Source organism: Mus pahari, chromosome 11, assembly GCF_900095145.1.
Source record: "Mus pahari chromosome 11, PAHARI_EIJ_v1.1, whole genome shotgun sequence".
Taxonomy (NCBI): Eukaryota; Metazoa; Chordata; class Mammalia; order Rodentia; family Muridae; genus Mus; species Mus pahari.
In genome coordinates this window covers 3,914,170-3,926,121 of record NC_034600.1, presented here as the reverse complement: position 1 = coordinate 3,926,121, position 11,952 = coordinate 3,914,170, and the positions used below count along the sequence as shown (strand labels likewise).

Here is an 11,952-nt window from a genome sequence, read left to right as displayed (position 1 = left end):
CTATCCAGTCCTTGAGAGAAGTTACCAAAACTGCCCAGCTGGATCCTCTGGAATTATCTTGCAGTTTCCACCCCATTTCCTGTCTTTGGTGCAGGTGACCTACATAGACCAAGAAGTAGCAATGCTGGACCAGTGGGTGTGAGGACAAAGTATCCCCAATTCTTTTCCCAACCCCCTTCCAAAGAAGCCTAATAGACCTAAAGCTGGTGGACCAACACCTGCAACTCAAAGCAGGCAGTCGTGGGAGTAATGACAAGCTGGTGACCCCTCTGCCACTACATACTGGCAGGGAGATGTATTTGGACTGACTTCCTACCTCCTTCTCTGAGGTAACAGCTCAGGGCTTATCTTTCCTGCATTTACCTGTGATCTGAAGTGAGTCCCAGGTTCACTGAGCCAGAACAATGGTCAGACCCACTCTTCACTAGAACTTCCCTGCAGTGATTTGTTTGTTTGGAGGATGTAAGGGGCACCAAGATTCTGATTCCAAGATGACCGATGAGCTGGGAACTAAGAAGAGGTCACAATTAGGAGCTTCATAAGGGGTTCACTCCAGGGTTCCCTCAGGGTACCCTCCAGACTAAATCCAAACAGGAAAGCAGGTCCTTAAGTTCCAAGGGGTGTTGGGGGCATTAAGTGTGCAGGGTCAGATGGAGGAAACAGCCTGATTAAGTGAGAAGACCCGAACCAGAGCAGAGAAAATGAAAATTACCTGACTTTCCCACTAGTAATTAGTTAACTACTTTAAACAGTTGTATTGTGGCTAATTACAGGCAAGGTTTAGTGTCTGATTTCAAGACCTATAAGGGATGACTTCCTGATGTTGCAATATACTCCAGGCAAGCAAGTGGGCTTTTAGCTGGTGTCCAGGGTACCGATGGCCCTGGACAGCAGCATTCCAGTATGCATGTTGGGGCTCTGTCAAGCCTGCCCTTGTAACCTTTAATTCTCTGAGGCTGAAATTAAACCCTGAATGTGAAACTCTAACAGGATGATATGATGTGACACACTCAAGCCTATGCCACATTATAGACAGCGGCAAGAAATGAGGCACTAGGAGTTTCTGGACATTTTGGTTCTGCACTTCCAGTACCAATCTAGGGAACCCTGTGCAGAAGCATCTTTCTCTGGTCAGCCTTACTGATTGAGAGAAGAGAGAGGAAGGTGCATTTCAAGTCTGCCCTGAGAACAGAGCAGCCAGGCCCCTGGCCCAGGTCCCATAACTGCTGCTAGAGCTTTCAAATTGCCTAGTTCTTATTCTCTCAGCGTCTGAGATAGAAACTGGGCTGGGGTGGGGTGGGGGCGGTCCTGGGAGGACTCAAAGGCAGGGGACTGGCGGCTGTCCTGTCCTGTCAGACTGGCTAGTCGCAGCGCCACCTCAGGTACCTGAGCTCCACTCTCCGCGTTGTTCACTCTGCACAACTAGCGGACAAACGCAGGCGCCCAGGCCTTGCAGGCTTCTCCCAAACTGGAAGAGGGTGGTAGGTGGCTGTGGGCAAGATCTTCCAGTTCTTTTACCTTGCGAAGGTCCCTCCCTACTTCTTTTCCCCTCCCTCTAGGATCTCTCCTCCGCTAGGCAGCGACTTCTCAGCTGGCTTGCCCATTTTTAAAGTTTTTATATTTGGAGAAGCTGACAGAGCGCGGCCACATCCCGATTCTCCAAGTGCAAGGGGGGCCAGCAATTTCCAGAGGATCTGTTGATACCAAGTGGGGCCAGAGAGACGACGCACCCTGTATCCGAAGTGTCTAGCCACGCGTAGATTTATCCGAACACTTCAGCCAATATGTCCCACGGAGGTGCTGCAGCGCCAACCACAGAGGAAAGGCTGTTCGCTATAGACTGTCCCCTGGCCCCAGGCCTCTTTCCCTGCCACCCCAGCTGTAGAAACGCAATCCCCGAGTTGCTTTTGTTAAAAGGGGATGGGGGAACAGATCTCCGATGCAAAACCGGGTGTCAGACAGCTGTAAACCGGTGTCGACAGGTTGTCAAAAGCCGCGGGGGCTGGTTGGGAAGGAGCCTGCGGCCTCCGGACCCACGCCAGCAGACGGGCCGCGCGCGCCCACCGGAGGAGGAGGTGGCCCGGCGGGCGCGGGGCACCACGTGCTCGCCGTCAGGGGCGGGAGCGGCCAGCGAGGGCGGGCTGGAGGCAGGGAGGGGGCGGGAGGGGAGCCAGGGGCGGGGCTTGTGCTCAAGGGGATGCCAATCAAAGCATCAACTTCAAATTGTGTCTGAGAGCCCCGCCGCCGAGCGGAGGGCGGCCGCCGCAGTCGGCGCGCGATCTCGGATCCGGGCGCAGCCGGGAGCCGGGCGCCGCCAGCGAGCACTGGGCCGAGAAACAGAGAGCGGCCCCCGCCCCCGGGCCGGCCGGAGCGCGCCCGGCCCGCGGCCCGCAGCCCCCGAGCCGCGCCTCCTCCGATCGCCAGTTGGTCTCCTTGCCCGCGCAGTTAGTGTTGCCCTACGCCACCACCGAGCCCGCGGACATGTCCTTCCCGCAGTTGGGCTACCCGCAATACCTAAGCGCCGCGGGCCCGGGCGCCTATGGTGGAGAGCGCCCTGGGGTGCTGGCTGCGGCCGCGGCCGCTGCGGCCGCCGCCTCGTCGGGCCGTCCCGGGACTGCGGAGCTGGGAGCGGGCGCGGGAGCGGCCGCGGTCACCTCGGTGCTGGGCATGTATGCCGCGGCGGGACCGTACGCGGGCGCACCTAACTACAGCGCCTTCTTGCCCTATGCCGCGGACCTCAGCCTCTTCTCGCAGATGGTGAGTGCTCCCGCCTCCCGCGCATCCTCCTGGCCCGCACCCACGGGAGATCACCGCGCCCGGGGACAGCGGGAGCGGCTGGCCAAACAGAGAAACAGAGGATCCGCAGGCAGTGTCTGGGAAAGGAACGAGAAGGGTCCTGCAGAGGGAATCTGGTGGCGGATACCTGGTTCCCTGGGGACTCGGGAGTGCCCAGAGGCCCAGGCAGTGACCACTGCGGTCTTGGGAGATTAGAGACCATAGCCGAAAAGAGGGCTACGCGCTAGTGGAGAGAAGCCTCGAGAGCAGGCCTGAGACCGCGACAGGCGCTAGAGGTTCGGGGCAAAACAGCCAGGCGCCTCCAGTGCGACAGGGCAGGCCCGCCGGGCCCCCCGCAGCCAGGGCCGCTTTACTAACACTGCCCTGGTCTAGCGGCCCGCCTCGCCTGAGCGCCGCAAGAGCTTTCCCTTGGGCCCAGAAGACCTTCCTTCTCCCTCTTTGGCAGAGCAGAGATAGTTGCCCTCGACTTTGCCAAAAGGAGCCGGTTAAAGCTAGCGGAGTAGGTCAAAAACATCACAACAAACAATAGACATCGGCAGAGCAGAGAGGTCTCTTAATGGAGTGTGTAGGGACCATAGGAGTCGGGATTAAGAAATACTAAGTTGATATAAATTCTGGCTTCCGAAATGGTGTTCGCCTTTACTTTCGTAAGTTGCCAAACTTTTCATTTGAGCCGAAAGAAAAGCACTTTTCTTCCCGTGTTACATAATGGAGAGTTAAAGGAACAGTGTCCCAGAGCTTAAAATAAATGGTGCTCTCCGATCTCCTGTCCCAGTGGGTGTCAGATGGGGGTGTGTGTTTAAATTTAATTCTCCACAGGAGTATTGGCCTGTCTGTCCTTCCAAACGATCAATTTTCCTTGGTTTGACTGGAAAGGTCGGGCTGCTTAAACTTGAGGCCGCTAGCAAATTGCGAGGCGGGCGCTGGTTTTTGGAAGGCAGCCCCCTGCTGCCCTGCTATCTTCTGGATAGAGCAACTTCCAAGAACCCTGAAATATCCACTCTCTGGCAAAACAGACCAGATCAGACTCCCTTAAAAGGTTGGCCTCCAACTGTGAAGAAGCAAAGCGGCTAGCGCGATTTTCCGAACTTTTCTTGTAGTTTAGAAAGAAAGCCTATTTCTCAGTGGTCCGGCCAGCCAGTTGCCTTTCGGATGCTTCCCAACCAGGAAGATGAACCCCCATTTTGTTCAGACAGCTAGTATGCCCCGGGAGCGATGAGAGATTTACAAGGTGCCCTTTCAAAAACAATTCCCAGCAGAGACGAGGCCGAATTTCTCCTTTACGATTACAACTAAAATAATTTTGAAAAACGAAATGTACATTTTACAATGGCGAGGCAAAACGAATGCGGGCCACAGAAGCCTCTTAGGCGCGGCCTCGATCGCTAAACTAATTAGCCAAAGAAATAAGCTTTTAGTAACTTTTGTAGGGTTCCAACTTCTTTTTTGCTAACTTGGTAACTGTATCCTTTTTTTAAAATGGAAGATGGGGGGTGATTTAGTTATTATTTTCGCGAATATTTTTTAACTAAAAATTTGAATACAGATGTGAGCCATTTGGGAATCCTGCCTGTGTGCTTGTGGGGGAGGGGTCTGCTCCCATTGTGGTGAGGTAGGGAAGGTCCACAGGAGGTTTTTGTTGTTGTTTAATTTTGTTTTCTCTTTAAACTAAAAGGAAAATAAAATTCGTCCCCTAAGGTGTTTGTGTTACCTCCAGGTCTCCTACCGGGTTCTTGGAAAGTAATCCAAACCCTCAGCTGAGGCCTAGCTTTCCAATATTTTATGATCCAGTATTTGGAACCCAAAAGATAAAATTGTGAGTGAATGTCTGTCTGGGCAATTTATGGTAATAATGAGGCCTAATGAGGCTGTTAGAAAGATAAAATGTTATTTACCAAAAAACCTGATGGGATAATTTGACTTGCTGTGTTTTACTGCTGATGATAAAAAGAATATTGATTGCAAATAAATCATGGCCTCTAAATGCCTGCAAACAGTTTCTGTTTGCTCGGCTGCAGATCAAAGTCAAACTTAAGAGATAAAGTAACCAAGAAGAGGCCCAGGAAACTGAACCGGTTCCCCTGAGCTTCAGCCTGTGGCTCCAGGGCCTGACGTTAATATTTTACCGGATAAGCTCTCCTTTTGTATTAAAAAAAAAAATGTGTTTTGTCATTGTTACTGAGGATGGCCAGGATTAAATTTTAAATTACCTGTCACCACTACAGACCTCTAAGTGTGAGTGAACCATTATATGCAGATTAATTTGAGAGGCAAAAAGAGGGCTCGGCTTTCATTTTAAATTGGTGGTGAATTTAGACTGAAGAGTGCCCTGGATGGTTTATTTTGATTGAGTCCTTCAGGGTGGGAAGGAGGGGCCTTGAATTCTAAGTGCTTCACTTTGGAGAAACTGTTTCATCAGTCTACTTAAAAGGTTTTCCCCAGCCAGCTAGTGTAAGATGAACTTGAAAAATCTGAATTTTGCAAAGGACTGATGTTGGGGACCAAGGGTTCTGGGAAGACTCCGGAAGGGGGAGGGGCAGGGCTTGTTCTGAGTTCTAAAAATCCGGGGCTTCTAGAAGTTTTTCTAGAGTGAACAATGGTTTTTAAAAAAATCTGTTTAGTGGAGACCCAGAACCTTCAATCCAGTTTAAGACTCCAGCTGCCTTGACTCTCCAAGTAGTGGTGTGTGTGTGTGTGTGTGTGTGTGTGTGTACACGTGCGCGCGTGTGCGTGTTCCTTTTCTGGGTCTGGTGAATCAAGTGCCCCCAGGGTCCACAGCTGCACGGATCTTCCTTTCCTAGCTCCTGAAACTCATCTCTCCCCATCTCTTTTCTCTCTCCACTTCCTTTCTCTCTTCTCTGTTGCTCTGCGGTTGCTTCAGGGCTCTCAGTATGAACTCAAGGACAACCCCGGGGTGCACCCAGCTACCTTCGCAGCCCACACAACGCCTGCTTATTATCCCTATGGCCAGTTCCAATACGGGGATCCCGGACGGCCCAAGAACGCCACGCGCGAGAGCACCAGCACGCTGAAAGCCTGGCTCAACGAACATCGCAAGAACCCGTACCCCACCAAAGGAGAGAAGATCATGTTGGCCATTATCACCAAGATGACCCTCACGCAGGTCTCCACCTGGTTCGCCAATGCGCGCCGGCGCCTCAAGAAGGAGAACAAGGTGACTTGGGGGGCGCGTAGCAAGGACCAGGAAGACGGCGCCCTCTTTGGCAGCGACACCGAGGGCGACCCCGAGAAGGCCGAGGACGACGAGGAGATCGACCTGGAGAGCATTGACATCGATCAGATCGACGAGCGTGATGGCGACCAGAGCAACGAAGACGAGGAGGACAAGGCAGAGGCTCCTAGGGCGCGCGTAGCCCCTCCCGCCTCAGCTCGGGACCAGAGCTCCCCGTTGTCGGCCGCTGAGACACTCAAGTCCCAAGATTCGCCCTTGGGCCTGGCTAAGGAGGTCTCAGAGCCTGGCAGCACACGCCTGCTGAGTCCTGGCGCCGCGGCGGTCGGCCTGCAGGGCGCGCCGCACAGCAAGCCCAAGATCTGGTCGCTGGCTGAGACAGCAACTAGCCCCGACGGTGCGCCTAAGGCGTCTCCACCGCCACCCTCCAGCCACGCCAGCGCACACGGGCCGCCCAGCGGCTCGCCCCTGCAACACCCGGCCTTCCTACCCAGCCACGGACTGTACACCTGTCACATAGGCAAGTTTTCCAACTGGACCAACGGCGCGTTCCTAGCACAGGGCTCGCTGCTGAACATGCGATCTTTCCTGGGCGTCAGCGCGCCTCATGCAGCACCTCACGGCCCACACCTGACCGCACCACCACCTCCGCAGCCTCCAGTCCAGGTTGCCACCGGGGTGCTCCATGGTGAGAAGGCCTCCACACGCAGCAGTCCTGCACTTCCAGGTACCGAGGCAAAAGGTCGCATCTACATATTTGGTCTCTGACATACAGAGACCTAGAGATGAGTGAGTGATAGTGGTGGTGGGTAGGGGACACCTAATGTAGTAGCTAGGCCTAGGTCTCTCCAAGGCACTGAGCTGTATCCAAGTACTTGTTCCACGGTGGTATAGGGGCAGACATTGGTCACAGGAAATATACCTGAGCATTATCAAGGAATCTGGGCATAGAGACCCTTCCAACCTGAACACCCCACTACCTAACTCTTTTCCTAATCTTGTAAATCTCCTTCCTTGCAGAGAGAGACCTAGTCACCAGACCGGATTCGCCCCCACAGCAGTTAAAGTCGCCCTTCCAGCCCGTGCGCGACAAGTGAGTGCTTTTTTGGTTTTGCCCTGGGGCGGGATGGAAGTAGCCGGTGGGGGTCCTGAAGTCCTAATTGGAGAGCTGTAACCGCCTAGCTTGCTCCAGTTCTCTGGAGCAGGGAGCCTGTTGGGAGGCGGTCTAGCTCCAGCCCGGGCTCTGCCGGAAGAAGCTGGGGCACCGTGGCGCTGGATCTGTTTACTCATTGCTGGTGTCTTCTTGCTGTGTTTCTCATACAGCTCGCTGGCCCCGCAGGAGGGAACGCCTCGGATCCTCGCAGCCCTCCCGTCTGCCTGATTAAGGGGGGGGTCGTCTTTTACTTTTGCGGGGGGGGGGGGGGGGAAGGGGAGGGGTTGGGGGGAGGAGACGAGGGAAGAATTAAGACAAATATTTGAGACTTGTGTAAAGGACAAACGCGATGGCAGCGTCAGTGATTCTCATACATCGCTCTCTGCAGAAAGGGGCTCATCCTGCCTAAGCGCTTGAGGAGGGGGGAGTAAGGCTCAGCCTGCCGCTCGGGTTGATTATCCGATTCGGTAAATGCCCCTCCCCTCTGTGTTTGTGTCTTCTTTGTTTCTTTTTTTCCCCTTTCTGTATATAGCGTGATTTCAGATTGTAAATAGCGCGTCAGCGAACTTGTTTAAATCATATATTTTTGTCTAATAAACTAAATGAAACGATGTCCACGCGGCTACAACTGTTTTGTCTCTGTCCTCCTGCGTTTTGGGGGAGGCCATGATGTTTGCGATCTTGAAATCCTGGTACAGTTCAGGGGCAGAGGTTTCGCCAGACTCTTTTGGGAGAAGGGTCTTCTTGGAACAGTGTTTCCACCGAGTGTCAGGCGCACAGTCCGTGGTGGTAGTGGTTGAATTTGTTCGTTTTGCTCCCAGGCCAGCTTCTTGTTGGCAGTTTAAATCTTTGCCACGCTTAGACAAGCGTTTATCTGGAGCAGCCTTTTTCAGTACGTAAATGTGTTCAATTTTAGACAGTTTACAAAAAACGATGTTTTAAAGTGGATCAAAATGGGGGAAAATGAAGAGAATTTTCAATCACACTCCCAAAGGGGAACTTCGGGCTCGAAATCAATTACTCACTAGTTGTGTGAGCGGTGCGTTTTAGAGGAGGGTCGTTTTCTAGTCAGAGCGTGGACGTAATGGAGTATGAAATATTGCTCGCAATGTGTTTAGTTACTTGTTTAAGTGTAAAGAGGAGAGAACAACGGAAGGTTCTTTTTTTAATATCCTCATATAGATGAGCGACATAGGGTGCGGTTCCGGGTTCCCGGGTTCCCTAGGTTTGTGATTCAAGAGTCAGCAGTGGCTTCAGAGAAAAGGTGCGCTACGGGGTGGAGAGTGAGTGGTGACTATAGTGGAGGGAGTGCCGAGGGCGCATCTTTAAACCAGAGTAGGGCAATCTGCGACCGTGTGTGCATCAGCTGAAGCCTGGACTAATAGTCCCCCAGCTGTGCTGGTGAAGGCTGAGGAGGACTGTAGCAACAATGAGGGAGGGCGATGGCTCCCTATGCACAGGCCAGCAGGCAGTTTTGAAAACCACAGTGGAGAGTTAGGAGTCCCACCACTCCTGCTTAGCGGCAGTACCAGCCAGTCGCGTGCGCACTTTTCTGCAGAGCTGAAGACTCTGCCAAACCAGAGCCAGGACTTTTAGGACTATGATGGCTACGGGATTGGGATTCATGACGACTGCGCGAGCAAATAGTAAAACTTACTAAGACGATGGAAACTGGGGAAAAGAGGCTAAATGGGGACAAAGTTGGGCAGTTTAGGTTCAGCTCTTCTCAGCTGCCAGGAAACTTGCTCTCTCCTGGGGCTGCCCAGAAGAGTCATGGTGTGTGTGTGGGGGGGTGCGCGTGCATGTGCGCCCGCACACCCAGAGGAAGACCGCGTGCATTTGACAACTGCTACTTGCTTGCATTAAGGACCAGCGGGCACCCCGTGCACTGCCAGGGCCACACTGCACTCGGGGCATGCTCCCTCTCCTCAATTCTTCCCACTTTTGTCTACCGGTTGAGTGAGGATTGGGTTTCTGAACCTCCAGACTAGAGAGAGAGAGAGAGGTTCGCAGATGCTGCTAAAGCAAGAAATTGTACCACACGTGGGGTCACGAGTCATTGCGCAGTGCATCCTATGATGATGGAGCAGCTAAGGAGCTGGGCAGTCCAGCTAGCTAGACTTGGGTCCCATAGACGCCCTCTGCTAAGCTGGTGGGAGCTCGGAGGTCTGAATGGACATGCTCGAGGCGCCCTCTATGGTCTGAAAGCAGAATGGGACCTTGACCCCTGCTGCTGGTGTTTCTGGGGCTCTTTGAAACTCTGGGACAGTTGGGCTTTGGGGCTCCCTAGTCAAAGGCATGGATTTGTAGTGACAAGGCTTAGTGCTTGTTCCTGGGATCAATCATGTGTGTGAGCATGTGCACCGTGTGTCTGGGGGCCTGCCAGGCCACTGGCATTTGGAGGCAAAAGTGGGCTCTGGACTGTAAGCTGTGTTTTCTTTGTCCTGATGAAGTTTGCTAAGTCAAAAGTACCCCCCTTGCTGAAGCTGCATGGAGCCTCATGTCTCTGGACCCTCATCCCAGAGGCTCTGGAGTGGATTCCCTGATGAAACTGCATCTCTGAAGAAGCCTAACCAACCATGCCTTGTGTCTGGAATGAGGAATGGGATAGCCAGGCATGCTGGCACGCTGCTCAGACCTTCAAAATGTGCTGGGAGATTTGTTCTGGGTGACTGTGGGAAGCTGCAGCTGAACTCTGGTGGGCTCCTTCAGCTCAGGCAGGTAAGATCTCCCTTTCACATCTCTGAATCTAGTCATTGCCCAAGTACCTCCCTTCTATCTCTTTTTGTCCCTTGCAAAATACATTTGAGGTGCTCTGCCTCCGGCATGTGCAGCATTGAATTAGCCTGTGCCTCACTGACAGAATCCCAGTAGTATAGGAGCCTAGTAGTCTAGAAGGTGGGACTGAGCAGCGGGAGTCCTTCTCCTGAGAATCAGCCACGATAGTCCACAGGTCAGATCTCAGTCAGAATTGCTTTTCTTCAGTGAAAAGTTAAAAAAAAAAAAATGAATTTTTAATCAAGCCCCAAAGCATTGTTAGACATCGTTTGTTTACATCTTCCCCTACAGCTGCTACACCTGTAGCCCTGATGGGGGCTGGGTGCTGGGAACTTAATTCTTTGAAAACAAAACAAAACAAAACAAAACAAAATGTTGTCCCAGAGAATTTAGAGATACTGACATCTACTATGAGAGCCACAAATGTTCCTTGGGAAGTTTTTGCCTGTGCAGGACACGTCTACCAACACAGTGTCCCAGGCATCATCCACACTGTGGGGACAATTCTGAGATCGGAAGGGAGGAGCTGGGTGTGGGGATGGGACTCCCCACAGAACTGGTGGTCTCTGCATAGAACATCCTTCCTTCCTTTGAGAAGGACATTTAGTGTCCCACCAAGACTGTCTCTCTCTGAGCTTCTTTGGAATTTTACAAAGGACATGGAAGGGTGAGAAACAACTCTAGTCTAGGGCCCCATGCTTCAGTGCCCAGCCCATCTCCTGTGGGGTGAGCATTGCCCCCCTTGGCTGACCTGAGGGAACTTGTGCAGTCATCCTGCTCCCCCGTCCAGCCCTCCTTCCTTGATCCATTATATACAAGCACATTTATCTCCCGCAATATGGAGAATTCATATTCATATCTCCATTATAGTGGTGTGACACTGATGAATGTAATATGGGTCTTGGCTCAGAAGGGCACCACCGATGAATTGTGCCCTGCTGAGCTCCAGTTGTCCTTTGGTTCAGACTTAGGCAGAGAATGAGGAAGGAGAGAGAAAAAGAGGGAGGACAGGGCCAGACACCCCACCTGGGGGTGCCTTGGGTCTGGCTTCTAGTCCATCTCACAAATCCTCCAAACCTCGGCTGAGTGGGAGCTCAGTCAACCCTGATCAGTTTTTCCCCCTCTCCCGAAGGAGCAGAGACCTCAGATGTGCTTCCATCTTATAGAGGGTGTTTTCCACAAGAAAGGGTTGAGCCTTCCAAGACGGACAGAGGGTTTGTGGACACTGGCTTGGAATTTAGAGGAGTATAGAACAGGAAATGTGTTCCCAAACTGACTGGACGTTTGCCAATACTTACTGCAAATGGGAATTCTGAAAATCGGGAAGGACGCAGAGCCCAGAGAGGGTCACTTGTTGAGTGAGGTGTTGGAGAGGGAGCAGGATTTGGAGTACACCAGCCAGAGGGATTTGCATGGCCAGACCAGTTTCTAGGTTTCTCTAACCTCATTATGGGATGGATGGAGCACTGTGGGAGGAGTCATCCAGGCTCTTGGATTCCCCTGAGTTAGAGACAGGGAGGCTTTAGGGTACGGGATTCTAAATGTGTTGGGTAGCAAGGGAGAATATGGATGTAGCTGTCAGTGGCAAAGCTGTGGGGAGGACATGTGGGTTGGATTGACCGTAGTGTTGGTATCTACAGTAGGAGCCAGAAGACAGAGGAGCTGAAGACGGGCCATGCCCTGAGAATGGTGGCGGAGCTTGCCCAGCTTGAGGAATTCCTTCTTTACTTATGGGTGGGTTAGGGGGTAAGGTACCCAGAATGAGAGAGTCTCAGCTCAAAGGCTGCTTGCAGCTGCAGGCCAGGGAACTGTCCTGGTTTGAAGCTCCTCGTGGGTATTCAGTTGCATGGTCACCATGCAGACCCTGCAGGGATCCCAGGAGCAGTTGACTGCCGCCAAGCACTGCGATCTCCAGTGTGCCCCCATGGAGCAAGCCTGCTCTAATTATGGCTTCAAGGCTGGAGCTATAAGGCCTCCAAAGGTCACCACATGGGGGCTGCCGGAGGCCTTTGTATCTTGGGAAAGTGGAACCTGC

The 11,952-nt window shown here is 52.8% G+C and overlaps 1 protein-coding gene across 1 annotated transcript; it reads left to right on the top strand.

Moving 5' to 3' along the window:
• The first annotated feature begins 2,252 nt into the window (after nucleotides 1–2,252).
• Nucleotides 2,253–7,754, top strand: Irx1 (iroquois homeobox 1). Its single transcript, XM_021208491.1, has 4 exons — nucleotides 2,253–2,757; nucleotides 5,678–6,713; nucleotides 7,007–7,079; nucleotides 7,310–7,754. Exons 1-4 carry the CDS (start codon nucleotides 2,482–2,484, stop codon nucleotides 7,365–7,367), a joined length of 1,443 nt encoding a protein of 480 aa, XP_021064150.1. The 5' UTR covers nucleotides 2,253–2,481; the 3' UTR covers nucleotides 7,368–7,754.
• The last annotated feature ends 4,198 nt before the right edge of the window (nucleotides 7,755–11,952 follow it).

Bases quoted from the DNA above. Each gene is read 5' to 3' on its own strand.
- Irx1 (XM_021208491.1), top strand. From the start codon at position 2,482: ATGTCCTTCCCGCAGTTGGGCTACCCGCAATACCTAAGCGCCGCGGGC. The intron at 2,758-5,677 runs GTGAGTGCTCCC...CGGTTGCTTCAG, and splicing joins TCAGCCTCTTCTCGCAGATG to GGCTCTCAGTATGAACTCAA. The intron at 6,714-7,006 runs GTACCGAGGCAA...CCTTCCTTGCAG, and splicing joins CAGCAGTCCTGCACTTCCAG to AGAGAGACCTAGTCACCAGA.